The sequence below is a fragment of the Electrophorus electricus genome, chromosome 18 (genome assembly GCF_013358815.1).
Source record: "Electrophorus electricus isolate fEleEle1 chromosome 18, fEleEle1.pri, whole genome shotgun sequence".
In the NCBI taxonomy this organism is placed as follows: domain Eukaryota; kingdom Metazoa; phylum Chordata; class Actinopteri; order Gymnotiformes; family Gymnotidae; genus Electrophorus; species Electrophorus electricus.
In genome coordinates, this window is record NC_049552.1 from 11902401 (window position 1) to 11930329 (window position 27929).

General features: G+C 41.0%; 2 protein-coding genes across 2 annotated transcripts in view; one reads left to right on the forward strand and one right to left on the reverse strand.

Annotated features, from left to right (window-relative positions):
- Nucleotides 1-735: 735 nt before the first annotated feature.
- LOC113570078 lies at nucleotides 736-25037 on the reverse strand. Its single transcript, XM_035536014.1, has 63 exons — nucleotides 24919-25037; nucleotides 24540-24590; nucleotides 24197-24354; nucleotides 23532-23602; nucleotides 22987-23152; nucleotides 22558-22695; nucleotides 22223-22400; nucleotides 21921-22060; nucleotides 21730-21833; nucleotides 21302-21467; nucleotides 21020-21205; nucleotides 20782-20934; nucleotides 20428-20572; nucleotides 20169-20327; nucleotides 19941-20059; nucleotides 19644-19850; nucleotides 19412-19567; nucleotides 19059-19243; nucleotides 18780-18962; nucleotides 18595-18686; nucleotides 18336-18505; nucleotides 18073-18226; nucleotides 17849-17925; nucleotides 17499-17679; nucleotides 17086-17241; nucleotides 16874-17007; nucleotides 16624-16782; nucleotides 16284-16467; nucleotides 15969-16180; nucleotides 15600-15788; nucleotides 15317-15459; nucleotides 14981-15140; nucleotides 14580-14663; nucleotides 14240-14374; nucleotides 13768-13884; nucleotides 13415-13635; nucleotides 13105-13298; nucleotides 12693-12917; nucleotides 12265-12413; nucleotides 11833-11910; nucleotides 11587-11690; nucleotides 11386-11467; nucleotides 11166-11303; nucleotides 10821-10965; nucleotides 10289-10410; nucleotides 9891-10031; nucleotides 8674-8787; nucleotides 8004-8135; nucleotides 7771-7929; nucleotides 7437-7598; nucleotides 7001-7163; nucleotides 6699-6880; nucleotides 6494-6586; nucleotides 5832-6027; nucleotides 4911-5098; nucleotides 4704-4801; nucleotides 4047-4231; nucleotides 3643-3845; nucleotides 3403-3565; nucleotides 2974-3098; nucleotides 2513-2632; nucleotides 1586-1733; nucleotides 736-1395 (listed from the first exon to the last, which is right to left on the reverse strand). The coding sequence occupies exons 1-63, from the start codon at nucleotides 24989-24991 to the stop codon at nucleotides 1391-1393; spliced, it is 9120 nt and encodes a 3039-aa protein (XP_035391907.1). The 5' UTR covers nucleotides 24992-25037; the 3' UTR covers nucleotides 736-1390.
- Nucleotides 25038-27456: 2419 nt separating this feature from the next.
- zgc:153115 (uncharacterized protein LOC768186 homolog) overlaps nucleotides 27457-27929 on the forward strand; it is a 2942-nt gene continuing 2469 nt past the window's right edge. The window contains exon 1 of the mRNA XM_026998348.2: nucleotides 27457-27929. This exon is cut by the window's right edge and continues 279 nt beyond it. Coding sequence (XP_026854149.1) covers nucleotides 27707-27929 — 223 coding nt within the window. The 5' untranslated portion in view covers nucleotides 27457-27706.

The window sequence follows — 27929 nt, forward strand, 5'->3', positions numbered from 1 at the left end:
GTAACAGGTCTTAGCTTGGCAGGAGTCCATGCCTGGTCCTTCTATTAAAATGTATATGGTGGCTCAAAAAAGATGTTTTTTGTTTTTTTTTTATTCTCATCATCATACACTATAGAGTTGTTAGGAAAAGTTATCTTATGTTTACCTGGGACCAACTTTGTGCCATCTCCATGATGACTGTAGTAATGATTTGGCTATGGGGGGCATGCTCTATTTTATAGGTTCACCTATAGAGTAATTATCTACAAACATCTATAATGGGGCATCTTATGCAGTGAGTTTGCAAAACACAAACAACCTTGACGTCTGACACTGTAATGAAAAAAAGCATAAAAATCACTTTTTAAATGGCAGTTGATACTCCACTCATCTTAAATAACCCCATAAAATACCTCTCACACCAAAAACAACTAGGACTCTTTCAGAGGTTCTGGACAAAACAGTTAGACTTTTGTATAAGGTAATTTTAAATACGTGCTCAGAGTATAATTAGGATCCTTTTTCCCTATGTTTGTATGTATACAAAGCTCAAATAAGGCACATGTGTCCTTCACATTCTAGAAAGAACAAATCTTAGTTAGAAAATGAATGAAAAAAATGTACAAGGTTTAGTACACAGGTTTAAATAAAATGGCGCTTAAGAAAAACCCAAAAGCACAACACAGGAAATAGGCAAAATGCTTGAAAAAATGATATTTTAAATGAGGTAAAATAGAATAATGTTAAGAAAGCATGTGTGATTAAGACAAGATTAGATTTATTGCCTGCAAAACATTTTTCACAATAAATTTATTGCCTAGAAAACATGTTCCTTTGCTAAGATATAATTTTTTGTTTCAGCGTGCATGCTTTTTAAGTGTTAGCAAGAATCTAACAGGTTTAGTTTTGGGATCTTGTCTCCAACATACACAAGGTTACTGAACATTAATCTTAGCCATAAGTCTTATTCTCTGAATTTCATATTTTACAACCCATGAGTTTTTACTAGATGTAGGCCATGTAGGGAAAAGCACATTTATTTAGACATAGGAAAATAGGGAAATGATTTAATGTGCTCTTGGTCAAGGTTAAAATGATATTCACATTCATTTGTTTATTGTACATTTCTCTTGTTCTGAGACTTCTCCATGTTAGCCCCCCAAAAAAGATTTTGTAGCCAACAATGATCAAATCTTGAAATATGTTTTAAATAACAGTAAACTGAAAAGACAAGAAAGCAAAGCATTTAAAAACTCATTATTACTTTGTACTGCAATCAGATACAAGTTTGAAACAAAATCGAAGAAAAACAGAACTACAGAGTTTCACAAATCAGACAAATTGGCAACAAGCAAAAAACAGTATGGGCTTTTTTTCTACTGAGGTAAGAAGGAACCTCTTGGCATCATCCTTACACTGGGAAAGAAGAAAATAGCTACAAGTTTGTATACACAGCACATCAACATCCTAACATCTAGTGAATTTAACCCATATCTCACAAAAACTCCTCCTACCTCCCTTTACCCCTTAAATACATACAGTTATCAAATCCACGCTTCCCACTCCATCCGCCACAGTGATAGTGGATGATAAGGGTGACACTAACCACACTGTATAGGCATCTCCAGGGGAACATAGTTCCTCAGGCACAACTGAATGTACGCTGAAGAAAGCCTGCATGGAGCACTGCTGGAAACATCTACACTGCCACAGACGCTGCTTTCACACACTGCTAGGAACTGCTCTGGGTCCACCTGAGAATGAGACGGAGGGTGACATTATGAGTTAACAACATTATGTACTAGAGAATAACGCAATTTGGAAAAAAGGTTTTTAAAAAATGTGTGTGAGAACTAGAAATGTACAGAAGGAGTATAACTGCAAAGTTCAATGGTGAATATGTTAATATAGTTGCTCCAAATATGGTTAATATTGGTTGTATTCATGTACATGTTTATATGATATAAAGGCATTTAATACATGTATACAGTGTATAAATTACACAATATAGCCCATTTATTATTATGCACAATTCATCAGCTAACCCCTAACCCCTTCATCAATGGTCAGTTTCCCAACATAGTACCACTGCCAATCCAAGATATATGGATAGATAGAAAGAAAGACAGAGAGTATTTCACTGATATCTGAGTGAAACTGTTTTAGCACGCCAGCATACAAGGCACATCAAGTCAAGAGGACACTACTCTACTGTATATTATATACTATATACTATAAACTACATACTATACACTATAAACTATGTAATATACACTATATACAGCCGTCCAGCAGTGAGACTGATGAAATACTAGAGGATAAATTATATCATTCTTACTACATTTACATCTATGTTTATAATACAGTGGTATTGCTAAAACAATGGCTGCTGGTTGTATCTGGCACAACATGGGGTGATTTATGTGCATCCACAGAATCACATCAGACTCTGCAAAATCATTCAATAGATGAGACTTGAAGTATCCTTCAACCCCTAGTTTCTGAAAAGGCTCCAGGTGGAAAAGCTGATTACCACTCTGAAGCAGGCACTGAGGGGAGAACTGGTGGAGGAGAAGAGGAGCGCACAGGATGGCTCCTCCATGCTACGCGTCTGGCAAGCCCCGCCCCTGGCACGGATGCAGCTGGAACCCGTCTATAGTGACACACACAGCTATTATGTGATGCATCAACAGACACAACCACATGCACTTTAACGTCCTTGTGCTACACCAGATAGGTGGGACCTGGTGCAAAGGAAGGAAAGTAAATGATGAAGTGCATGGATATTTCAAATAAGGTTCAGAATTACATAATAAAAGCCAGCCCTACAGTGCAATACCTGATCAAGATGGGCTGTATGATTTACTGTAGTTACCAGCAAAATAAATATTGAATCATGGCACACAACAGGTGTTTAAAGATGGAGGACACCATATGGCAGCCTGTTTTAGCTGCCCTTGAGTGTAACGAGAGAAGCAGGCATGTATTTCTCACCTGTGGGCTTCCTAGCTGCCAGGCAAGCATGAACTCGGTCATGCTGGGCGCCTGGGAGCCATCTGGCAAAGGTCGCTCGTTACCTGCTTCATTGTCATTGGTGCCCAGCAGTCCACTGGACAGCCCTAAGGACATCAAAAACCAAAGAAATAAGATAGAAACCAAATGTACAATAACTGACATCCTGGGAAGTCAAATATTTAACAGTTTGCTGAGAAATATGGATGAAATGTGAACGATAATGCAATTGCTGCAGCAGTTCAAAATGGAAATATTATATTATATTTCAGTGTCACTGATCTCATTAATCTAACATTGGATATACTAGTCCACTACTCTGCTTGATTAAGGTCTTTGTTGTTAGGGGTAAAGGGTTAACATAATCTTAACATAATCATAATCTGACAGAATAGAGGACAGCCATCTTACCATGCAGCCAGCCCTCTAGAGTTATACGGCACACGCGCACATAGGGGTCACATGACACCAATAATCCCTTTCTATTGGACACTATAAGGAGATTCATCTCCCTCATTATAGTGACGTCATGGTTGGTGAAGGGTGTGTGCACACCATGACAATTGGCCTCCACCTGGAAACAGGACATCAGAAAGAATTATAGCCTTAACCCAGACTTAAGTGATTAAATTGGATAGAATGTGCACATACTTGTGCGTTAGGATGGATCTTAACAGTGGTGTTTTTTAGCTGCACCACTAAGGAGCGCTGTTTTGGCCCATTCGATTGTAGCATTATGCTGAAGGTGTTCTTGGTGACATCAGATGCTAAAATAAGATTGCAAAATGCTGGTACTGCAAACAGATGTCCATCAAAGGACACCGCAAATTCATCTGCCACCAGAAATGCTTGATCTGTTCAGGTAGAAATGGATATCAAAGGAAATTATTAGCAACAAGACAACACTGCAGTGAACTCAGAAAGATATATTTTCACCAAAGAATTGAAAACATCACTTGCATCACTTGTAGTGGGCAGATTTCTGAAGACATCAAGAGTTAGAGATTATGTATTAGTGGATTTATATCAGAACATACTGCTATTGAGAAACTCACGATTAAAGGGGCTATCCATCAGTCTCCTCTTGAGCCTGTAGAGGTCAGCCGTGAGGCTTGCAGAGTTCAAGGCCAAGAGAGGCTTCAGGAGAAACTCCTCCAGCAGCACCTCCACCACATTTGCCCCCGACCCCTTCGGCCATGGGTTCCGCGGCAGGGGAATCTTCACCCTTACTTCCTCATCCCTATGGCAATGTACAGTCAACCAGGCATCATACTATGCAAAGAACATGCATCATGCCTTCTGGTCTCAAGGGACATGCTTGTCAGAGTATCCTTACAGAGTATTGAACACAATGGAGGAGCCTAACCTGAACCTAAAATATGATAGTGAGGAACTTCATTCTTGTCTTGGAGCTTACAGGTAGAGCAGGTAGAGCCTGGTGCTAGTAACAGCAAGATCATGGTTTCAGTTCCCAGGGAGCACATGTACTATAATACTAATAAATATTTAAGTTGTTCTGGACAAGAGCATCAGACCCATTTTGTAAATGTGCTTATGAAGCAAATGTGTTTTTGCTATTCTGTCAGTAACTGCAGAACAGTAAATGATGGAACCAGCACATTGTGAACGTATATGCAGTTTGCTTGAGATTCTCTTGCAGTTTGTGCGTTTACTCAACACATGAAGCATTTTGCTGCAGATTTTGCACTCACCTTCTGGAGAACTTGTACATAAGTGCTAACTGCCTCCTGACTCCCACTAACATTGCTGCAAACCTGGCCTCAGCCCAGTGAACTGTCTGCTGGCCAACCTGAAGAATATGGCATCATAAATCTTTTTTCATGCTATTCACTGTCATTATTCTGCCAGTCTAGCCAGGGGTTCAAGTGCTCAGACGAGCTGCACTGACTCCATCTCACCAAGTCCAGTGCAGCAATCGTGGTCTGGAGAGCAGTTAGCGCTGGCGCTCTCAGGTGTTGATAATGCAGAACTTCAGGTAGCAGCTGGGCCAGCTCTCTGCTCCAAATCTGTAGTCCCTGGTGCCATAGGGTGTCCAGACGTTCTCCAGTTACATCATGGTAAGCTCCAGCCAGTGTGGTCAGTGGCTCTGTGGATAAAATGAATCCCAAAAATGTAAACATGCAAGCATACATGCACTAACCTAAATACATTATATGTGAACATAAATTACTGTGTTTTAAGCATCCAAGGAAATTGTGTTTTAAACTATATATCAAGGCACTTAAGTATCCATGAGATACCATAGAGCTTCAAATATGTCATATGGGTGGGACTTTGAATGGGGCTGCCCATTCTGTAAGTAGAACGCTATATACCCTAACCTTCAATATTTAAAGTCCTAATACATTTTGTGCAAATCTAAAGGAGGTGCAGCAGATCTACTGGACTAGCAGCATAAAATATCTATCTGTACTTTCCACTGATCTCCCAACCCTCCCTGCTCCACCCTTAAAATTTCTAGAACTTTTTACCCTCAGAACCTTTATATTACTAATAATGCTGCTTTTTAAAAGTGCTTCTTCGCAATTGCTTGTGAAGAGGCTTTTGATTTATTCAGTAAATTGGCTTGAGCTGTGTAGACATGACATGAAATATCTAGGCCAGATAAAGTGCAGTCCCAGAGAGCCACAGAACTGTAAAGTTTAGTTCTTTCCCTGCGCCACCTCCCTAGATTCACCAACAGATTTTCTGCTGAGTTCAGGCAAATGTGTTAAATGCAAGGCAGCGCTAAAATGAACCCCTCTCCTGAGTTCCAGGTGCGCCAATTGGACCGCCACTGTGACTGAATTCGAGGGAATGAATTAGGGGGTCCCACTCACTCCTGAGCTCCTGTTGGACCAACTGGCTCATGTCGTGCAGCCACTGGAGAAACTTGGGCAGGCCATGCGAGAGCACATGGCCGAGGGGCCTGTGCTCCCAGGGAAGAGGTGCTGGCCGCAGTAGCAGGTGCTCAGCCCTGCGGGCGAGTCTCAGGGGCCCGTCGCATAGCTCCTGCAAGGCTCCGCTACCTCCAGCCTGCAGACAGTGGATCAGAGCTCACCAAGATAGCAGTCAGGTATGCCTACTTCTGGAACACTCATAACTACAGCCTCATCAAACATTCAAAATTTTCATGAACCTGAAACACATCTAGTTAGTGAAATTTTACATTTTCCCTCAGGTTTAAATTTAGATATAGTCAGACATCACATTTATAGCATCTCCTTCCTAATAAGTCTATATTAGGGGACAAGCAGAGCTACAGGCTATCATCATTAAAGCCTTTATAGAAAGCTTATTAATCTTTTTTGTTTTGTCAATATTTTTATATAACCACATCTAGTAGAAACTGCTTATTTTATGAGTTTATGAGTATGTATAGAAAGCCTGTGGGTTACCCTTAGATAACAGATACTGTGGATCTGATTAAAGAGAGAGAGAGAGCAGCCAGTAAATCCTGAAGAGAGCTTAGCATAGCACTACTGCTTCCTCTTGCTCTAACCTGTCTCTTGACGTCCAGCAGAAGATGGTGTACTTTCTGAACTCTCTCCAGTAATTTCCTCCTTATGTGGGTCCGCAGCTGCTGAAGGCGGGCCTGTGCACATTGCATTTAACATCAGTAACAATAAACATAACAATGAGCAAACCTAACATGAAAGGGGCAGATATATGAGTGAGAGATATATCAAGCTGCTTTGTCAGCCTACCTCTGTCGCTAATAAGCACTCTTCGCACCCCTTGGCTTGAAAGATAAGGCTGCGATTGGCTATTCCCATGGAGATGAGGGCAAGAGCCTCATTCTCAATGCTGCGTCCTCCCCTTTGGACCTCCAGGGTGAGCCAGTGACGTTCCTCCAAGCAGAGAGCTGTTCTGAGGTCATCAGACGAGTCTGGGTCAAGCAATAAATCAAGAGGGTGTTTGATGGGCTTAAGAATAGTTTTATAAGACATTATTATATGAATATAATTCAAATTGAATTAATATTTCATTAATTCTGGCATATTCTGACCACCAACATATCCTGCAGCAGCTTGTAAACAACGCTTTCCCCGTCTAGCCTGCAGCCAGAGGAGCTCGCCGTGGTCCAGTCCGGCCTGAAGCTGCAGGCCTGTGGTCCTTTCTGAGGAGTGTACACTGGTACTGAGCTCAGCACTCCAGTTCCCCACCTTCCACTGCCATGGCACACATAAAAAACATGTGATAAACACATCATGCCATCACCATCTACACCATCTACACATCGGTAGAGTTGCTGGGAGCTTTTCCTTGCTTCCCCTTTGCAGGATTATGGAACTCAGCCTACCCTCAGGCCCCCACTTATCAAGTGTTTTAGGTGAAAGTGCTGCGCTCGGGCCAGTGCCATCGTGGTGGTGTTGGTGTTGGTGTTGTTGTTGTTGTTGTAGGTGGTGTTGGTGTTGGTGGTGTTGGTGGTGGTGGTGGAGAACCTGAGCAAGCAGGGAGTAGTTCCCGCGCTGGCTGCTGCTAGAATTCCTGAGGGCCAGTGTGAAGGCGCTGAGTGGGGCCTGGCCCACCACTGACAGGACGGTCTGGCTGTGCAGCATGACTTTGCCTGAGTTCACACGGTGAGAGCCAGACCAAGACAGAGCCTGTGAACAAGGCACCCATCAGTATAGATCAAAAAGGCTATAGAGCTTGCAAAAATGTATGCTGCACATTTGCACTCGTCTGGAAATACGAGCTATTATGGCAAATTTGTAGGGTCATATGACATATTTCAGCAATTCATTATCAACACACAAAAAAAATATGCTTACTCACTGGCTGTGGAGGACAGAGCCCCAAGAGGATATGGTGCTCTATGATGTCTCTGAGGTTCGTGTGCATCTTAGCCCGAAGAGTGTGAGAAGGGCAGGGTCTGGGAGACACATTCTGGACCCCTGCCTCCACCTGGACAGTGTGCATTCCTTTGGCCCCTCTCTGCTCAGGACAAAGAGCTTCAGTGTCACTATGCATTTGGGTCAACACACTATTGAAGGGTCATGCTACGTTACCTCATACTTCATGCTCTGTGTGATGCTCTTGTCACTCCACTTCAGCTCAGCTCTTTGCGAGTAGGAGGCTTTCCCTTCCTGTGCTACCAAGATGCAGCCTTGAGCGTCCACTAGAGGGAGAACTGATCGCATCTAAAATTGAGAGTGGCAATTCTGCGGTCAGTGTGTTTTTTTTTTCATCCTGCCCTCATTTTGCATGGCAAATTTCAGTGGCACTATAATCAGGTTGTAATATGTAATTCATTAAAAAAAACAAAAAAAAAACAAAAAAAAAAAACACTTAAAAACTGGTGCTATGTGCAACCTTATAGCTGGGAATTACATGCTGGATATTACTCACGTTCAAAGATGTCAAACTATGGGTATCACAGAGAACACAATGACTACATCAGACAGATTGCTTACAGCAGGCTGTACATATATACTGCATTCAAAACACATGTAATCTGTTCAATTTCACTGATAGTCCTGATTATGAGATCATGAGCTGCATCTATTGTTCTTAATCATTGTCCCCTGGTGGGCAACAACGGAAATTAAACGGAATTCTTCACCGCACACCCTTTATGTCTGACATGGCAAATTTAATTATGCAGTAGACAACAGTTAAAGCATTGTGTTTGGGAAACACAAATGTGGAGTTTGCGAAATAAAGCATGTTTTACTGCACCTGTCCAGGTGACATGAAGATACAGGCCTGCCCACTGCTGGAGTCACCATACCAGTGCTTTCTCAGTGTCAAAGATACATTCACAGGTGTCCCATGGTCCCAGCAGAGCTGGACCTAGCAAATAGAACATGGTTAATTTTCCATTGCTGTTGTGCACAGATGAATAGGTACATGGTCACCTCACTGATAATAATCGGTTTCACTCTGGTTTTCATCTCTTCCATAGTACAAAGACATCTTTGGTCAAAATCACCAGTTGACTCTGGACTACTAACTATAGTCGTACTTCTTGATTAGGGCACAGCCTTTGATACCATTTCACACAATATCCTGCTATCTGCCAAGCCTTATTGCACTCTTCCACCAATTTTACTTTCTGGATGTTTATTGGAATTTCTCAAACTTAATAGTGATAAAATGGAATTATGGTTACTATAGTTACTATATCTACTTTGTCTAAACTTGACAGTTTTTCTCTGACCATTGATAATTCCATAGTCATTCGTTTCCCTCAGTCTGGGTGTCATAATTGATAGCACCTTATACTGTTAAGCACATATAAGTAATATTACTTTGTTTACATATTTCCATCAATGTAATAATAATCTTCTTTGTCTCTTATATATATATATATATATATATATATATATATATATATATATATATATATATATATATATATATATATATATATATAGTACTGCTATCCTCATACACACCGTGATTGATTACATCCTGTATCAATTATTGTAATTCTATCCTTTCTGGTCTCCCTCTAAAGCTCCTTCACACACAGAACTCAGTTGTCAAGGACATTACCAGTGTTCCATTCTTCCATAGAACACATCACTCCTGTCCTTCAGCAACTTCACTGGCTCCCAGTACCGTATAATACTGAATTGATTTTAAGAACTGTGGAGCTCTCTCCCAAAAGATATATATAACTTCTTTCCTACCTTCAAATCTCACCTTAAACCGTGTCTTTTCACGCTAGCATATTCAGGCTGACACTGTTCCTAAGGGTTACACTTACATTAAGTGTGTACTTATGCTGTTTTTTACTTTTATGTATTATACTAAGTTATTACTGTATACTGCTACTATGATTGATTCACTGATGTCTTGATATATTGCTGTTTTGATTTTTTTTTTTTTTATCATATATTTGTAAGATGCCCTTGAGTGTCTTGATGGTCACGCATGGCTGTCATGTGCACCTGATTGCTGCTGCCATATAACGGGCTGTGTGATTGCGTGTGCAGGTGCAAGTGGGATAGCATGGGCGTGAAGGGCTGCTCAAGCTCCAGCACAGCCTCGACCCCTCTGTCTGTAGACCTCCAGGATCCTGTAGCTCTCATCTTCAAGCATATGTGGGCACCCATGCATGCACATACACACATACACAAACACACACACACACACACACTCTAATTTATTTCATTTCAGCACCACCAATACACACAAACATCATACAGCATAAACAGACTCCAAAACCAGAATGCACAAAGTTGGCTGTGCTTGTCTTCACTGCTTAAACTCACTCGCACAAGCTGGGGATGAACTTGCATGTAAAGCAGCAAAGGAGAATTGAGCTCTGGTCAGCGTCTGTCATTACCTGTTCTCGTTCTCCACCCAGAGTCCAGTCAACAAGCACATCTCCACGCTTGCTCAGTGCTTCTCTCTCAAGCCTCACCTCCAGCCCCCACCCATGGGCCCCAGACTGGGAGCCAGACTCGTCTGACGAGAAGCACACACGTGATTATTCACAGCAGGCCTGGATATTCAGGTCTTTGGCTGAAAACATTTGTGTTCAAATCAAAGGACACTAACCACTAGCTCATGATCTCATTATGCAAATGAGATCAGGAATGCTGATCCTCACTAGGTTTGTTCATTGGTAGCTAGGTCATTTTTCTAGTATGAGAACTGTGTAAGATCATATTGATGCATCAATGCCTTGTAACCTAAAAGATTGTTTTGCAGCAAAAACAATTTCATAATTATAGATTTTAGTTCCCTCTAATCAAATTGCTGATGTAAAAGCAACTAATTGCATGCTTTAATTTTTTAAAAAGTGGGTTAAAATGATGATTACAGTAACAGGGACTATAGAAGGGACATGAGTGTTTCATCGAAGTGTATAGTACCTATAACATGTGATTTGTGGGGTTGTAAGCCTGCAGGTCCAGTTGTGTCAGAATCCACCCACTCTGTGTGGTGTGCTAGAGTATATGATCCATTCTGTCTTGCATACACCGTCCTTACTAGAACAGTGCTGGGAACCAACTTCAACTACACATTCATAAGTTACAGACAAGACAAGAATGCTTTCACAACAGCGCAGTGGCAGGTAGATAAAATCAATAAATATAAAAGCACAATACAGTTTTCAATCTATAGGGTACTGTCACTCTAATACTACAGCTGGTGTATACATGCAGTGTTAGAATATAATGTTGTAAGAGGATTGTTTAGTTTCTTCCTGCTACTACCTGTGGCAAAGAATGATAAAGCTCTAATGTCTGTTTGAACCCCGTCTTTGTGTGGGACACCTGTCCTTCAAAACACATCATGCTCTTGCCTGTCAGTAGCTCTGCTGCCCCCTTAATCAACGAGGTTGAGTGGTTCAGCTGTGTAGAGACAGACGTGTGACATTAATGTACAATGTGGCAAAACAGGTCGAAGAAGTGTACAATCCAGGTTTGGCCATACCTGTGATTTAGCTTGAAGCACACATGGCACAAATGGTTGTATGGAAGAGATGTTGTGGTTAATGTTCACCATTAGCCCAACGCTAAAATGAAGGTAATGTGATTGTGAGGTACATTTCATGATGACAACTTGGAAGAAGCTTGTGTATCATCTAAGTTACAGGTATTCTAATGTTTATTATGGGAGATGTGTGCACTGAACCTGGAAGAAAGATGATGTCCCTGGATCTCAAGTGACAACGATGACACATCTGAGTTCTCTGATGCAACACGAACGGATTCTGCCAGATTGAGCCATATATCCATCTACCCAATGTGCATAAGAAAGGGATTAACTGGCTGTCTTCATTCAGTCAATATCTTCTGCATCTGTTTCATTCATTGCATTAAAAAACAGTTTATGTGCAAACACCTAACCAGAGAAACTATGGAATCACCTCTAACATACCCGCAGTGACTGGTCCAGTGCCTCTGTGTAGCAGAAACCTGAGAGGTGGCCAGGGCTGATTCCCCCTGTGCAGTTCACCTGTTAAAACAAGCCGGCCGCAACTTTAGTTTGTCTTCCTTGTAGGAGAGGAGCAAGGAATCAGAGGCATTTCCCTCTAATAACAAATCAGCCGACCCGGAGAGGAAAGGTCCACAGACCAGCCACATGAAAGCTAAGATCATGCTTGCTTATTGCTCAAAAAAGAATAGTCATGGTTGATTTAAACTTGTTAAAATGCAGTGTTAAATATCGGCAATGTGGGATAAATGCTGACACAAAATCCGAACAAGAAGAGATGCAGGCAACCAAAACACCCACAAACTGTAGTGTTCCACAACTGCAGTGCTCCACAACAACTTTGATGAAAACGGAGTGAGTGAAAGGAATCTTAACCAGGAGGTGATTTGTAGCTCCTGTGGAATGCCCTCCTCTCTGCACTGTGATCTTCAGCTCCTGGGCCCCAGCGTGGAGGTGTGCTATTGCGAAGAGGTTGCTCCCGCTCCGGTTCACATGCGCCCCCGCGGCGGTGACAGCAGGGAACCCTGTCCCAAGGTATCAATGTATCACAAATCAAACAAACGTCCACTCATTATAGTTCATTGCAATTACAGTTAATTAGTTATTTATAGTCAACGAAGTAAAAATGCGTAGAAACTGGCTAATCTACCATATAATAATTTGGGGGCAGAGAAAAGTTGGATACATTTATATTCCAAGATGTTTTCAGTTGATATAATTTTTTGCAGTGTTGCCATGTCCACAGTTATGAGCCTAAAAGGTGCAAGCACAAAAGAAAAGCACAAAAACAGCCATGAACATACCTGCAGATAGTAGCCAGGGGACGGAGTGGGAGACCTGGGCTTGGAGGCCGTTGTGTATGTCCTGTCCAGAGCTTCTGCTGATGTTGATGCACAGCCAGTGCCCCTGAGCCAGTGCACAAAGCCAGGTCATTTCCCCACCATTCATCCCCCCAAACCCGGCGTCTCCATGCCCATGTGTCAGCTCCACTCCATACGCAGCCTCATCCACCATTACTGTCAGCTCCCCTAGAGAATGCCAGTGGATTTGTGAAGTGATGTTGTAGATCAAAGGGTTACACAATATACATGCTATTGCTTTATTGTGAATCCGCCATGGATTATGCTGCACTGAGTGAAAGTTCAATGGGAAGTTTGTCAGATCATTTTTTCATCCACAACATGTGCGCTTCGTTTTGGGGGTGTTGTGGATTACCCTTAGTGAGAGCCTTCGAGTTATTGAAAAAACCAATTAGGCTGGAGACATGTGGCAGCAGGGGGAAACCAGGCAGTGAGATGATCAGGTCCCCAGAGAGAGACAGCTGGAGCTCAGGGTCACGCACGACTGCAACGCTCAGCTCAGCTCGGAACAACTCCTCTCTCTTCTGCAGTACACACATGCCCGAGAAACTGAAAGAGCACAGAAGATATGGCAAACAGCATGGCATTAAATGGTGCAGTAATTAGAACCAGTGAAAAAGATGACAAATCCACAATATCAACAAGTCAAATTAACAATAAATTACCTTTTTGAGGAAGAATTTGCTCTGAGATTAATGTGGCCATCTGTTGTTAGCACTGGAAGTAGAGTCTGCTGAAAGCTTAGGTCGAAGACGACTGCATGAACACCTGTTTGTATCGTGTTAGCTAGAGAGACATCTAGCACAGCACACAACTTGCCATCAGACCCTATATATATGGAATTGCTGATTTTTCCATCAGGAGACCTCTTGACTGCTAAATAAGCCTGAAAAATTTAATCAAGATATCAAGATTGTGTATCATAATGAACAATATGGTTTGCATACAGATACATAAATAGCCATGACAATAAAATTATACTATTAGTAGATTTCCCTAATGATGTGAAAGTTTTTACATCATAGTCCGTATCATCGATGGCCACGTTTCCCTTTCCAGAGTATTCTGATTCCATACTTTTCCAGTGATTTTTCAACATATTGGCATATAGGGTTATGGAGGAAGGAATGTTTAGCTGGAATGGAATCGGGATTGTTCAGTTAGGTAATCCACTAAAGGCAGTCCAATAAAAGATTAAAGGTCCAATAACAAGGTATGAGTTGATTTACAGAGCAAGTATACTACATGAAATGGACACAAATGCTAAAATTAAGCAAAGAGCTAGGTGAGAGATAGCTTATCTAGGATAATAAACGATAAAGATATAGATAGACATGTTAGACAGATGTTAGACACCTGAATCTCTCTGGGTACAATTAAAAAAATACTATGTAAAAGCAGACTACCATTTGGAATAGCAAACGCTAAAGAAGCAGAAGAAGCTGTAGCAGAAGCAAAAGAAGCAGAAGGAAAAGACCCTACTTGTTTACCTGCAGTAGCTGAGTGAGGTTGAATTTGACCACAATGCTTTGCTGAGAAGCTTCACTAGGAAGTTGGAGCTGACCGAGAACTACCAGCCTCTCCTTCTTAGCAGCCCATATCCTCCCTTGCAGCTCCCATACAGTCTGCAAGAAGAGATCATGGTGGGCACAAACAAGAATGAATGAATGAATGAACTACATTAATTGTTCAAGTTCTACATCAATGTTTTCTTGATATGGTGCAGCATTAAACATGCGCATATTGATGTTTCCAATTAGTATATTCAGCATTTAACTTAGATTGAATATTTCATTACAAGTGTGACATGTAATTAGTTTTTGTACCGACCTGGTTGTTCAGTATACTGATGCAAATCTCTGAATCTCGTGGGATATGCTCCAAGTTAAAGGAATGAATCAGGGAGGAACACACCTAAGAACAAACACACAGCACATTATTTCCAAAGACAGGGTCAACAAATCCCTAAATATGTTAGTTTATTTAATACCCAATAAAAATGTTAGTTTATTTAATACCCAATAAAAAAGGACCTGCCTGTGATATTTTAATGTAAGCATCTAGGTTGTGAATATTTGATCCTGTATGAGCACAATTTCAATCTTAGTTTAATCAGCACACTTTTGTGTTTCAAACAAACAAACAAAACAAAACACATATGTGATAAGATGACCTCTGACTGGAGACTACTGTACTACTGTGACAAATAGCGGTCATCAGTGGGAACTCACATGTGGATGATGGGATCGAGATCCCAGGGTCAGTATGTGAATGGCTTTTCTGTTGTCATGAAGCAGTGTTTTGGACTCAAGAATGTAGAGTCCTTTATGCAGATCAATAGTGAAGGTTTCCTGGAGGAGCAGGCTTTGGGGGAGGAACCTAAATGGCTGCCTGCACAAAGGAATATAAACAAACAGTAGCAATACTCTGTAAATATAAACAGTTGAAACTGTACTCAAACAAGTCTGTTGTGTTATTGCCTTCATGTCTATTCCCAAATCAGCCTTTATCAGTGTTGATATCATTGTGATTGAGTAAAAAACCAAACCATAGTTATCCATACAGACCTGAAGTGTAGCACCCATCTTTTTTGATACAAATACTTGTCCTTCCTCATTTCTTCCACTCTGCCCCTTATCTCCAGTTCTAGATATGGACTGTTTAGTTCTGAGAGAGTCATACTCATAACTACCAGTTTCTTCTTTAATTTCTGCAAAAAAGGACTTAATTAACAGATATTCTATCATTGGAAGGAAAAAGAGTAGAATATGTAGTAGTGCTTAATAGGCTTAATTTGGGAAGGGTAATCTATTAGTAGTGTGTGACTAAGTCTTGGTTCCTTAACTGTACCTTGTCCAGAGTGTTGAGACTTGCAGAGATGTTTAGGGTCTGCTTGCCATATCTTGTATTCACATCCAGGGTCTTCAGCTGTTTTCCATCACCCAGCAAAATCTCCCCTCTCAAGGCTGGCGTCCAGGCTGTGCTAATGCAGCAAGAAGCATTAACACTGTGTTTCCCCAGCATGCCCCCGCCACCAACCTGGAGCAAAGCCAAAGTCATACATGAGTTAGTATTCCTCTAGTAATTGTGCTATGTATGTCACACCTTATAGTGTTTGTTATAGAATCTGGTCATTATGCAATATGGACAGAACAATGCATCAGGTAAGTAATGCTTTGACCAGAAATGATTTTACCAGAGTAAATTACACAAAAATACCTTAAGATAGGTAACAGTAGGTGTGAAAAAGTGTAACTGCCACTCCACATCTCTGTTTCTCTCTCTGTAGAGACCCTCCATCATTAAGTTGTGAATGGTTATCCACTTGCGAGTGGTAATCTCAGAAGTAAAGTGAGTTGTGCCATATTGGGGTTGCGTTAGTTTAGGTGCCATGTGGACATACAGCCAAGGTGTATCCATGTTGAAGGATCCTATAGGCAGGGCAAAGGAGAAGGACTGAATATCTCTACCCTAAATACATTGGGTTTTATGTAATAAGCGTGGGGCTCTTGAAGGGTCACAGTAAATCTGTACCTTCCCATTTCCGTAATGAGGCTTTTGTAGACATGTCTTTCCAATGAAGCCCAGCCACCAAGGGAATCTGGTCATTATAATTGACCTTAAGGTGGGTGCTGCTCTCTGATTTCCTTCTTTTCTGGTGGGAATGTAAGAGCTGAATCCTATAGTTCAATCTTTGTTCTGGTATTCGTAGGCTGAACTAAAGAACCAAGACTATATATTAATACAACTTTATTGTAGAACAGAAATCATTATATATTCTTTAAATAAAGAAAATAGTGCAATACTCCTAGTAGGCAATGACACATTTTGGTTTTGTTTGATTTTAATATAGCACATTTAGAGAAGGGTTCACCTCAAGAGCATAACTGGTGAGACTTGGTCCAGACTGGTTCCTTATTGATTGACTCAGAAGGACTCTTTCTTTGTTGCTAGCCTGGTTCCAGTGTTTGCCATAGCTCAGATCAAGTGAAGACTGGATATGAATTGGACTCCTTTCATGTCTGAGCTGTATCTGCAATTCAGAAGTCAGAATGGTGAACCAATCACTGATTTAAAAACAAACAAACACGTGAATCTACTGAGGCAGCATACACTAATGCTACCTTGTGGTTTATGGAGGTGATGTGGGAGCACACAAGCTCATGCTCTGCTTGCATGCTGTAATGTTTCTCATCTAGCCCGACCTCGTCTCTTAGGTTCTGAGATATGTGACACTCTCCCTTATTTTGTGAGTCCTCTGTGAAAACATGGGTTCTGATGATATAATTCTGTACACTTGTTTCAATGAGCAATACCATCTGAATAGTTCTCTCACCTGACACACCATATCTGACCCTCAAGCCAAAGCTCCAGTCTGGTCCTCTGTGCCCAAGCATTCCAAGGGTCCTCATGGAAAGTATGTTAGGCAACAGGATCACTGCATCCATGGAGTACTGCCTCTGGCCATCATCCTGTCTCCGGCCCAGCTGCACTGTGGATAAAGTCACATCCAACATCCTTTGCATACAATAGCTGTGTTGCATTCAGGAATGTAACTTTCAGTCCTTAATAATGTAAGCTAAACTCCTTAAACAATAATAAAACTCAGTAGAAAATGTTTAAGGGGCATGTTTGAAAACCCAACCACTGATGGATCAGCAATGATTACTCATAAATCAACTGACACTTGACATCTTCAAATATTTATCTGATAGTGATAAAGGTAAAAATTAAGTTCTAAGATCTTGCCTGAAAAGGAAGCATCTTTAATGAAGACATTCCGTAGCTTAGCAGATACACTGATCTTTCTGCTTAGTCCATGTGTGACATTGACAGATAATACAACTGGATGCCCGTTTGCTGTGATTTTGGCCTCCAGTTCGTAGTGTGTTCGCTTTTCTGATTGAAGACTGATTGTCTCCTTCAATCCCTGATGCCCAGAGGAAGAATAAGTGATAGATGCAATTTAACTGTTTTATTAAAATTGATGAACTGCAATCTAAATGAGCAGGTCAACACTTCATCTAAAGTTTGGTCTGTTAGAATGCTGTCGGCAGTTTGGTTTTCAATGCACATTCTTTGGTCCAAGGTCTTATTACCTTGAGGTAATAGTAGCTGTCATCTATACGTAACTCAGCTCTTCCTGTACACAGACCATTCAGTTCATTGATCTGCCCTGTGTTAAAAAAAAAACCCACAAATAAACCCCCCAAGAAACAAAAGTTAACAAATTTTAGCAATTATATTACATTAAAAGTGTAGCAGAGCATAAACTCTGTGTGTCTGCATCCATAGTATGTATTATTTTTCTGAAATGAGTCACCTTGGATGAGGATAGTTTTTAGAGGGTGCGTAATTTTCAGATTCAGTCTCTGAGGACTGACACTGAAGTCCAAAGATACATCTCGTGGGATAGTGGATTGTGGTGTGCCAAAAAAAATAAGAAGATTAGTTTCCAGTGGCAGCCATGAGTTCCTCTGACACATACAAACAAGAGCAATTACAAGATAAAATAAATAAGTGAGTATATGTTTGGATTTTCTATAATAAATTTATTATAGTAAAATTATTATTGATTAGACTTACTTGCGGAACAAAAGCATAAGCTGCCTCTAATATGTACTTTTGAAGGCCTTTGTCCAGTTTTTGAAATCTCAGAGTAAACAGCACAGGGCCAGGAGGCGGAAAACCTCTTCCTATCAGTGACACGGGATAGATGACATCAGAGCACAGCTGACATCCAAGCATCTTGGACCCTGGGGAGAAAAAACTCTTTTTACTGGATGTGTCTTATTGAAACAAAAGGTGATCTATTGTAATTTATACTATAACATATCGACTGTACATGTTTTGGGAGTACAGGTTGTCTTCTCTTTGAGGGTCCTCGAGACAGTGAGCTCCTCTCTACTCTCTCCACTCACATGATACATTCTAGAGCTGTTTCAAGAAGAAGATCAATAGTCTCTTTTAGATTCTTAGCCAACATTTATTTCTGTTACTTTGTCTGTATGAAACATTATTACTTCAAACCTAAAGGACATAATATCCATGACATCTTCTGGCATGTTGAGGACCATTTTTAGACTTTGACCATTGTGCACATATGCACCTCCATCCATGCTGGTGGAAGTTCTGACCCAGGTGACCCACTCCAGCCCAGATCGACCAAGTGCTCCATCCACGCCAATTCTGGCTGAGATGGCAATAAATGCACTATGATAGGGCAAAGCACAAACGAGAAAGGACACTTAACATCACAGCTGAAGACACGTGCCAAAACTACCATAACTACTAAGACTTCATGCTTACTTTGGTTTTATATAGCCAGCCAGTGAGAACTGAGACCAGTCTTTAAAGTTAGCAGTACCCTTCACTCCAAGAGAGCAGGAAGAGGAAATGTTGATGCTCAGCTTGATGGGTACCCCAGAAAGTGATGGTAAAACCAATTCTTCTGCAAGTGCAATTGCCCTGTAATTTACTTTAACCTCCTGACCCTGAGATGTAGAAGAGATTAAACAGAGATATAATTTCTAAGAATTGGCAAAAATTCACACAGATCAGCACTTTGGCAACTGGTTAATTCTCAGAATGCAACCAAAGCCACTCCGTATTATTCTAGGAGATCACCTGTTGTTATCTACTTAAAACAAGTTTTCTCTCACCTTTAACAGCTTTACAGTGAAACCTGCTAAGCTAAGTGATACGTCTCGCATTTGGCCAATGAGTTCATTGCAGGTCATGAAGGTAAGATCTCTGCCAAACATCTTCACATTAATCCAACACTGGAAATCACTGTGCCTCTCCCTATGTCCTGTGGACTTGAATAAAACACCTGGTCATTCCTGATGTGCTGCAAAACAACATTGACCAAATCACCACCCACTGGACCCTTACCTTAGTGTTCGGGGGACTCGGGATGTGACAGTTTGCATTCTCATCCCGTCTTCCTTGTGGGTCCGACCACCTCTCCTCACTTCTCTTCTTCCTTTTTTCCCTACGTGGTGCTGATTTTGTGTTATGAGCAGACTTTTTATCATGCGCGTCAGGACCTTCAAATGTGCTCCAGAGAAAATGTTCTGCATTTTCCATCCTAAGAGAGACCTGAAAGCAACCGTGATACAGTGAATGAAAATGCTGCCCATTGGTGTAAAGATGCACTAAATTGTTTAAGATGGAGAAATTATTTTCAACCTCAAAAAGGTTAAATGATCTGCCCAAGATGTGAACTGTCATGTTAGCCATAGCAGAACGAGGCAATAAGGACATGTGGGAGAAAACCAAGGCTCCTTCAACATTGGCGACAGCCACTCCTAGCAAACACAAAGACAAGGACATTAAGAACACAACAAAAATTATAAGAACACGGCAAAACATTGGTTATTTATCAGCAGCAACCTATATGTAATTAATGATAGATACCTGTGTCCATTGTAAAATCCATATGTGAAGAATACTTCCATGGTTCAGCTTCAAAGTCTTTACTGATAATGTCATGTGGCAGTGACTCCATTAAATCTTTCTTCAGGGGGTCTTCTGTTTTCTGAAGATTGAAGAGATGGCTCCAGACAAAAGACCCAACTGAGTGGAAATAGTGCCAGAATTTATAGGGACAAATCATAACTGGAACTACTCCATTACCACACATATCTGTTATAGATGTGCTGTTCAGTACTAATACCTTGAGTGGATGTCTCATTTCTTAAGGTGGCCCTTATGATTTTGAACACCTCCTGGTCAGGACAGTGCATGAGCTGCTGATAAGCAGAAATCCTGACCTCTACATCTTCATGTGGGTGCTCATATGCCCAAGCAAGGACTCCTCTCTGAAGAGAAATAAGCAATGTTGGACTTTTCCGGTGATCCACCCTTGTACCCTACCCATTATTGTAACATGACTAACATTTATACACCCATTTCTGTGTACAAACCATAAAGAGGTCATGTTTCAACTGCCTGAAATTTTGGAAGCTATCTTGTTTCCAACTATTTTAAGCCCATATATTTCTTATTTATTGTCTTTAGAAATACTCACTTCACTGTGGCAGGGGATGCGTCTGAAGGCTTGTACAGCAGCTATTCTAAGTTCTAGTGGCACTGAGTGGTTGCGGATACAGATGTTCAACTGAGGTATGAGTGCTCCAACAGCCTCACCAATGTTTCCCACTGCTTTCAGAACATGCAGCAACTGCATCAAATAAATGGAGGGAGACATTGGACCGATTAGTCTTAATGGCAAACCCTGACAGCATGTGTCTTTGGTTTGACAATACCTCTGTGATTCCAGGGGCTCCCTGCCCACCACAGCCTTGTTCAAGGCTCTCCTTTAGAATGCGTACAAACTGTTGGACTTCAGGAATTTCGCTACATGAAATGTGTTCTTTTTGACAAATGTGGTGGACCAGTGAGGATAAAGCCAATATAGTCTTTGGACGAAGTAGAGGGAATTTCAAAAGAGCCTGAAAAAGAAGCCAGAACAGTGATAAATTAAGTTGTTGTTGTGGTTATTGCTTTATAGCATGTACCTTTTTGTCTTCAGCAGCAGAAGAGCTTACGCGAATATGACTGATCATGGACAGGGTGGGATGGGGAGCAAATGTGATGGCACTGAGGAAGGAGATGCTGTGATCCTGATCAATCTCGTTGTTGAGAATGAGACTGGTTGTGAAGTGAATGCATGTCTCAGATCCACAGGCAGGAAGAGCTTCTACCAGGGGCTGCCTGTAATTAAAACAAAACTAACATAATGAAGACATGACAACAAGTTATAAAAGTTAGCAGGAACCATAGTTGCATTTTTGGTTACAAAATATAATGCTGATGCTTTATTATGTTTAACTTTGCTCAGCTCACTGAGATGTTTCTATAAAGTAGAAATGGTCTGTTTTTCAATATTGCTGTAGCTCTTTTAAAAATGCACTACACTTTAATCCAGTGACAAATATCTGAGCATTTGAACACTTGAACACATTGCAAAACTTACCAGTCATCACGGCACTTGAAGGAGACCTCCTGCCAGACATCCTTCAGCTGCTGTAGGGTCAGGGTTCTCAGTTGGAGGACCAAACTCAGAAAGAGCTCCGATTGCTAGGATGCAGCAGAGAGTCTCGGAAACTGAGGAGACACAATCTGTCTATGGATGGCATGCAATAAGACTATTAACCAAGTCCTGACCTGTTCCTGTTCGGCTGAGTGAGCACAGAGCCTCCTCACAGTCCCTGAAACCTCCTGTGCAGAACGAGCCCCTCCTCGCGCTGGGTTTTCAGTTTCCACTTTAAACCTTAGGTCAGTCAAATATCCTTCATCTTGTAACCCTGATAGAAAAATGGATGAGTCTCATTTGTCCTCCACATATAATTATGTAAAAGTCTTACTTCCAAATTGTTCAAATTAAACCTCTAGAAAAAAGGAAAGGTTTTAGAAAAAAGAAAGGTGTGAACCTATTGCCAAGCCACTGGTCATACTGTCCTCATTACCTGAATCTACTTTGATTCCCTCCAGGGTTCTCAGTAGAGTCAGAGTGGAGACCGTGGTGGTCTGCACCTGGTCCAGTGACCCTGACAGAGGCACCAGTGTCATAGTCTCTGTGCAGTTCACCTTGTCCATCATGGTTGTGCCATAAAGCTGGGTGCATTTAAGACTAGCATTCACTGTCTAATAGAAAGAATATGGCAAATTAATTTAAAGCCAACTTCCAGTCAAAATGAACTGTTAACAAGAGTGCTTGAAAGACTAACTTGCCTAATTTGGTCTACAACTTTGATAGAACTAACACATCAGTGCAGTAAATTATGAAGAACTCTGGACCTACTGTGTCTTCCTTTAGTGGTACTGACTGCCACCAAAAATCATTTACTCGCTCTCTGAGGCACTGCTGTATATACCGAGTCTTCACCAGTGAAGGTCCTTTCTGCTCATAGGAGCTCGTGCATGTACCATATACATCAGTCTATGGAGACAAGAGAGTCTGATTTTAAGGGTTTTCAGTTAGTAAAATAAATTAGTAACAGGTCTGATTCAGATGTGTAGGTTAAGCCATAAAAGATCTATTTCACAACCACACATATGTAGTATTCAAAGTTACTTTTAAGTTTATCAATATACTTAAAATCTGTCATCTGTAGTACAATAAAAATAATACTAAATATTTTTAAAGAGAAAGAGATGTTTTTAAAATATGGCACATGTGCGTGTCAGGAGAGCAAGCTGTGTATTGAGATATTTGACCAGTGGTCTTCACCTCTCTCACTGTCTCTCGGGCTCGTTCAGAGTGGGAGGTCTGGAGCATGCTCAGTATGGCTCTCTTGATGTTGAGAGCCCACACCTGCTCTGCCTCCCGGGGACACAGGCCTGTGACCTTTCCTCCTTGAAGCAGGAAACGCAGGGGGTTCTTCTCCAGTGCCTCTCTGCCAAAATCACAAACACCAGATGGGCCATCACCCTCATTTCCTATATGAGGTGGCTGCAGCACAACGGTTTGCTACAGAGAAGCTATGCTGAGGATACATTAACCATTCCATTGCTCTGAGTGTGAAACATTCAATGCTTTATATGGTGCATCAATTCAATTTCGAACTCTGTGTTTACCAACCAATGACGCACAGATGTAGTTGCTTTAGCTGTGTTCTGGTGTACCTAAAAATGTTATTGGCCATGACATTGTGAATCAGTAAGTGAAAGAACATAACCGCGAAATAAGCACAAAAAGAGGAGATAAAAATAGAGAATGTAATATGTAATAAATAAAAAATATAGTTGAAATTTCCTCCTGATCTCTTAATTTACCTTATGCTTTTCTGACGTAGCATAGAATTGTCCCTTTTTAATGAACTTTGCTTAATCTGGGGATTCCTAAGCTGCAAAAGATAAGAGGTCACAAAGCACATGAGACACTCAATACAAGCGCACACTGAACCTGCCAATATAAGGACATCACAGGCTACAACACAAATACATAGGGCCCTATAAACATCACCCAGAAAAAAACGCAGATGTAATAATTAATTTGAGTAACAACTATGAAATCCAATATTTTGTAATAGTTCAGAAATTTAGTTTCTTCTAAACTACTAAAAGTATATATTTTTCATTTCTAAATTGAAGTTGAATGAGATGGAACAAGATGTCACGATTCACCAAAATCATGTGTCATGATTCACTGCAAATCTGAAGGAGAAAAGTAAAGGGGAACATTAGGGAGCAGCTTTTGCTGTTGTTAGAGCCTAGAAAATGCAGCTCCGTAGGAGGTATTTGCAATGCCTCTTTGCCAGCTGTATTTATAGAAGTAATTAATTCCAGTTAATTCTGATATTCACAACGCAGAATTCATAGCTCACTTTAAATTAATTCACAGGTTTACCTTGTCTATTTACTTGTTATTTATTAAATACAACAAATATGGAAAAATGAAACCTGATAGGTGAAAAATTAATTGAATAGTTCAGATGTACCCTTAGAACCATATCTGGACATCCTTGAATGACGGTGATGTCGACCACGCAGTCAAACGCTAGTTGACTGCTTCCTGGTGAAGGCCCTTTCAGGGAGGTGGTGACACTTGTGCTGTACCTGTATGTGTGCCTTTGCCCTCTCTGCATATTCCATGGCACTGAAAACCAAGGAAATAGACATTAATATGACTCTTTGTGATTCTTTGCCCTTATTGGAAACAGCTGATATGCCAGTTTGATCAGTGGAAGATCAGTGGAAATCATTTCTGAAAACATGTCATGTGCAAGTAGTGATCACCCCCCGAAATGATATGGGTAGATCTTTCCTCTTAATGTGTCTCACCAGAGCAAGCAGACTTGCACACATGACCCTGATGAATTGTATGACATTCACCTAGCATGAAAACGAGAAACCATGAAAAGAAACATAGACACAGAACCTGGTTTAAATATTTACATCAACCTAGAATGTGACAACTACATTTTCCTAAAAAGAACTGCAGGATTAAGATGAAAATTTTACAAATTTCTGAATAATACCTGGTCAAATATCTTACAATGATCTTTGTGTTCAGGCCCCTTCATTAAAACAGAGCCAGTTTATTATGAACATCCATATATGATGTAGGGTGTACACTGCAATATTTTAAGGGTTTGGCTCTAAGTCATTTAGTGCTTCAAGCACTCAGAATCAAAGCAACTTTGTAAATGAGTACACTCACCAATGAAGATGCTGACCACAAACACTATGCAGAAATCTCGTAACAACAGAAGACACGGTGAAGACATGGTCATAAGGTATTATAATCACAGCAACGGCTTGAGCTGAACCCACTTAGGGCAGAACATTCCCAAAGATAGGCGAATGCATCAGTGAATGAACTAAGCTGAGTGCAGCCTATGGAGACCCCCAGGATTCAGAGAAACCAATCAGGGGAAGGTTCCCCAGTGAGGCAGATCAACTTGTATGGCACAGCCAGCTAAACCCCAAAGCACAGCAGTGATCACAAGGTTAAAGTGATCTTCTTACCTGGCCACATCTTAAAATGCATAACACAGAAAAAGTTAGATGTGTTGTAGTGAATGTTCCTGTCTTTACATGTTATTTTTTTCTTATATACATGTGAATAAGTTTTGATGGCTGATGCTTTGTCTTTAATGAAATATTTTTTTTAACTCTGTTACAAGTCTACACAGTGGGTGTAATATGCTTAATTTTGCAGTGGGGCTTTGTTGGAAGTGAGAAGTTCAGATATTCTACATTGGTATTTAGAGCAATCATTTAGTACATAAACAGGCAAGAAACATTTTATTCTAGTAATAAAAATTATTTGTTATGGCAGGAACCATGTAAGAATGCCCACTGTCGAGTCCCCATCGTAAGTGAGTGAGATTTCGACTTTATCTCTGGATAGAAACTGAGCCATACAATATATACAGCAATACAGCGTTCCAAAGCCCTGCCTGGCACTGCAGGCTAATGGTTATACCTCTGGCGCCATCTATCGAGCTACAGGTGCACATGTTTTGAGCATGACGTAATCAAATAAATATAGGCATGTCAGGTTTTGTTTTATATTGATATTGTGTATTGTGTGTGTGTGTGTGTGTGTGTGTGTGTGTGTGTGTGTGTGTGTGTGTGTGTGTGTGTGTGTGTGTGTGTGTTCACGTCGCAGGTGTAATGAGTGTTCAACCAATATGGATTCAAGAGTTATGCTTTTTACAACTGTAATAATATTATTATTAAACATTTCTAAAAGCATATATTTACGGGTACCGTGAGGTTTGGTCACGTCTGAGCAGACTACTTGAAATGGTTTGATTTGTAATCCCTTATAAAATCTGCTTTGCCAGGAAATACCACATTCACCAGCCATTGGCGCTTTTCATCCATATAGACATAGGATCATTACATTTCCTCAGTTGAAGGCCAGTAAATACCAGTAAATAGACTTGCATTTCCTCAACTATTAACGTTATTAAACTTGGTAACTGCCATCGTCCAATGGCACAATTTGACTGCTTTCTTTTTTGACTCAGAAACATCTGGCAGCTGCATAGAACCGGACTTGTTTACATCATTAGTATTATATAGCTGTTCTTCGACGTTCGCAAGCTTCCCATCGCTACCGCTATTATACTCTCAGTGTCTACTTGCAGGCTACAGTCATTGTGTAATATAGCACATATTTTTCGTGAAGAGAATACATTATGTTTCAGTGTTTTGTAGTATGTTTAGAGAAGAAAAAAACAGAAAAGCTTCTAATTGTTTCAGTATTTGAAAAAAAATTAAAAATTACAAACCATTATCCTAGGTGTATTTGTCCTGAAATAGCCCAGTGACAATCTTAGCACACTGTAGTACTACTGTTATTCAACACTGGGTCATTTCCCATTACAGTCTAAATGTAAGTCACATCGACTGCATGTATTTTGTGCGGTATATTAACATTAGTATTATATAAAATTGCTTGGCAATAAAGCAAGAAAACCTCGAGAATCTTTCCTAGGAAGGCAGGCTACAGAATTCAGTACAGTTGGTGACCTCAATCGTGGACAGAGGGACCTTTTGTTTTCCCCGCGTGCTGCTTCTTTTTATGGGCTGGTGGCAGTGTTTCTGAAAACGAATATTTGCGACAGAAATGTAATTCATAGTCAAGTCATCTCAGCGTGAGGGCATCAGGCTTGGACTAAACAAACAACATAAATTTGATCAGAGGACCGGACATCCTGTACCATCCCGCCCTAAACTTCACTGGTCTAAAGTGGGACACCAGCCAGGCTCCACGCCCCCCGCCATATGGGCGTTCATGGAGGAACCCAGGCAGCGGTCCAACTATCTAATACGACACACGTAAGCTAGTCGACTTCCACTACTGTTGGACAACTGAATGCAAAGGCAAAACTAGGCAATGTTCAGATATCAGCACAATGACATAACCTTCACCGAATGCGCAATGCGCCGTTTCCCCCATCTTTATCAAAGTTGATAAAACCTACGCTACATTAGAAGCCAGCTCGACTACGTTAAACCACAATGCTTATACACATCAGCCCTAATAACAACCGCACATACAAAATGTTCCGGATTTTCACGATCGTTAGTGAGTCAAAAACCAAGTGTGTACTTTCGTAATTGTATCGGTTTGCTCCACGCCCGCGGAGCGCGTCAGTCTGCAACGTCATTCGCTGCGTGTTTCCCTATGCCGGGGGCGTGGGTTTCACCGGCTTTTGCGCAGACACAATGAAACGAGGGGCAATGTAGGACACCACGTTGGGGCTAAGAGCAGAGACACGTTGGTGGTATATTTTTTACCTTTATTTTGATCAGTTACATGTACATTTTGATTTACTGTGTTCGCATTTGCTTCATTTCAAAGAGCAGCAGTCGTCGATGCGTAAAAAGAGGTTGTACTGGTCAACAAGTTAAGTTTACGAGATATCTGATCTGCTCAGGAAACGAGGTTCGTACTTCGCTTTGTTGTCCATCGTAATTACTAGCAAGATATAATGTCGATGTTTGCATATTCGGATTATCTCGCCGCCGAATGTCTGGTGTCGATATCCAGCGGTCCTGTGCTTCATCGACCCACCCCGGTTGCTGCGGCTTCTCAGGCCACTCCTCAAGGCCTTCCTCCCGGGGAACCAGACGGGTCGAGCGAGGACAGGGAGGTACGCGAGACCCTTAAATTAGAGGGGTCCAACATAACGACAGTGGCCGAAATCCTCACGG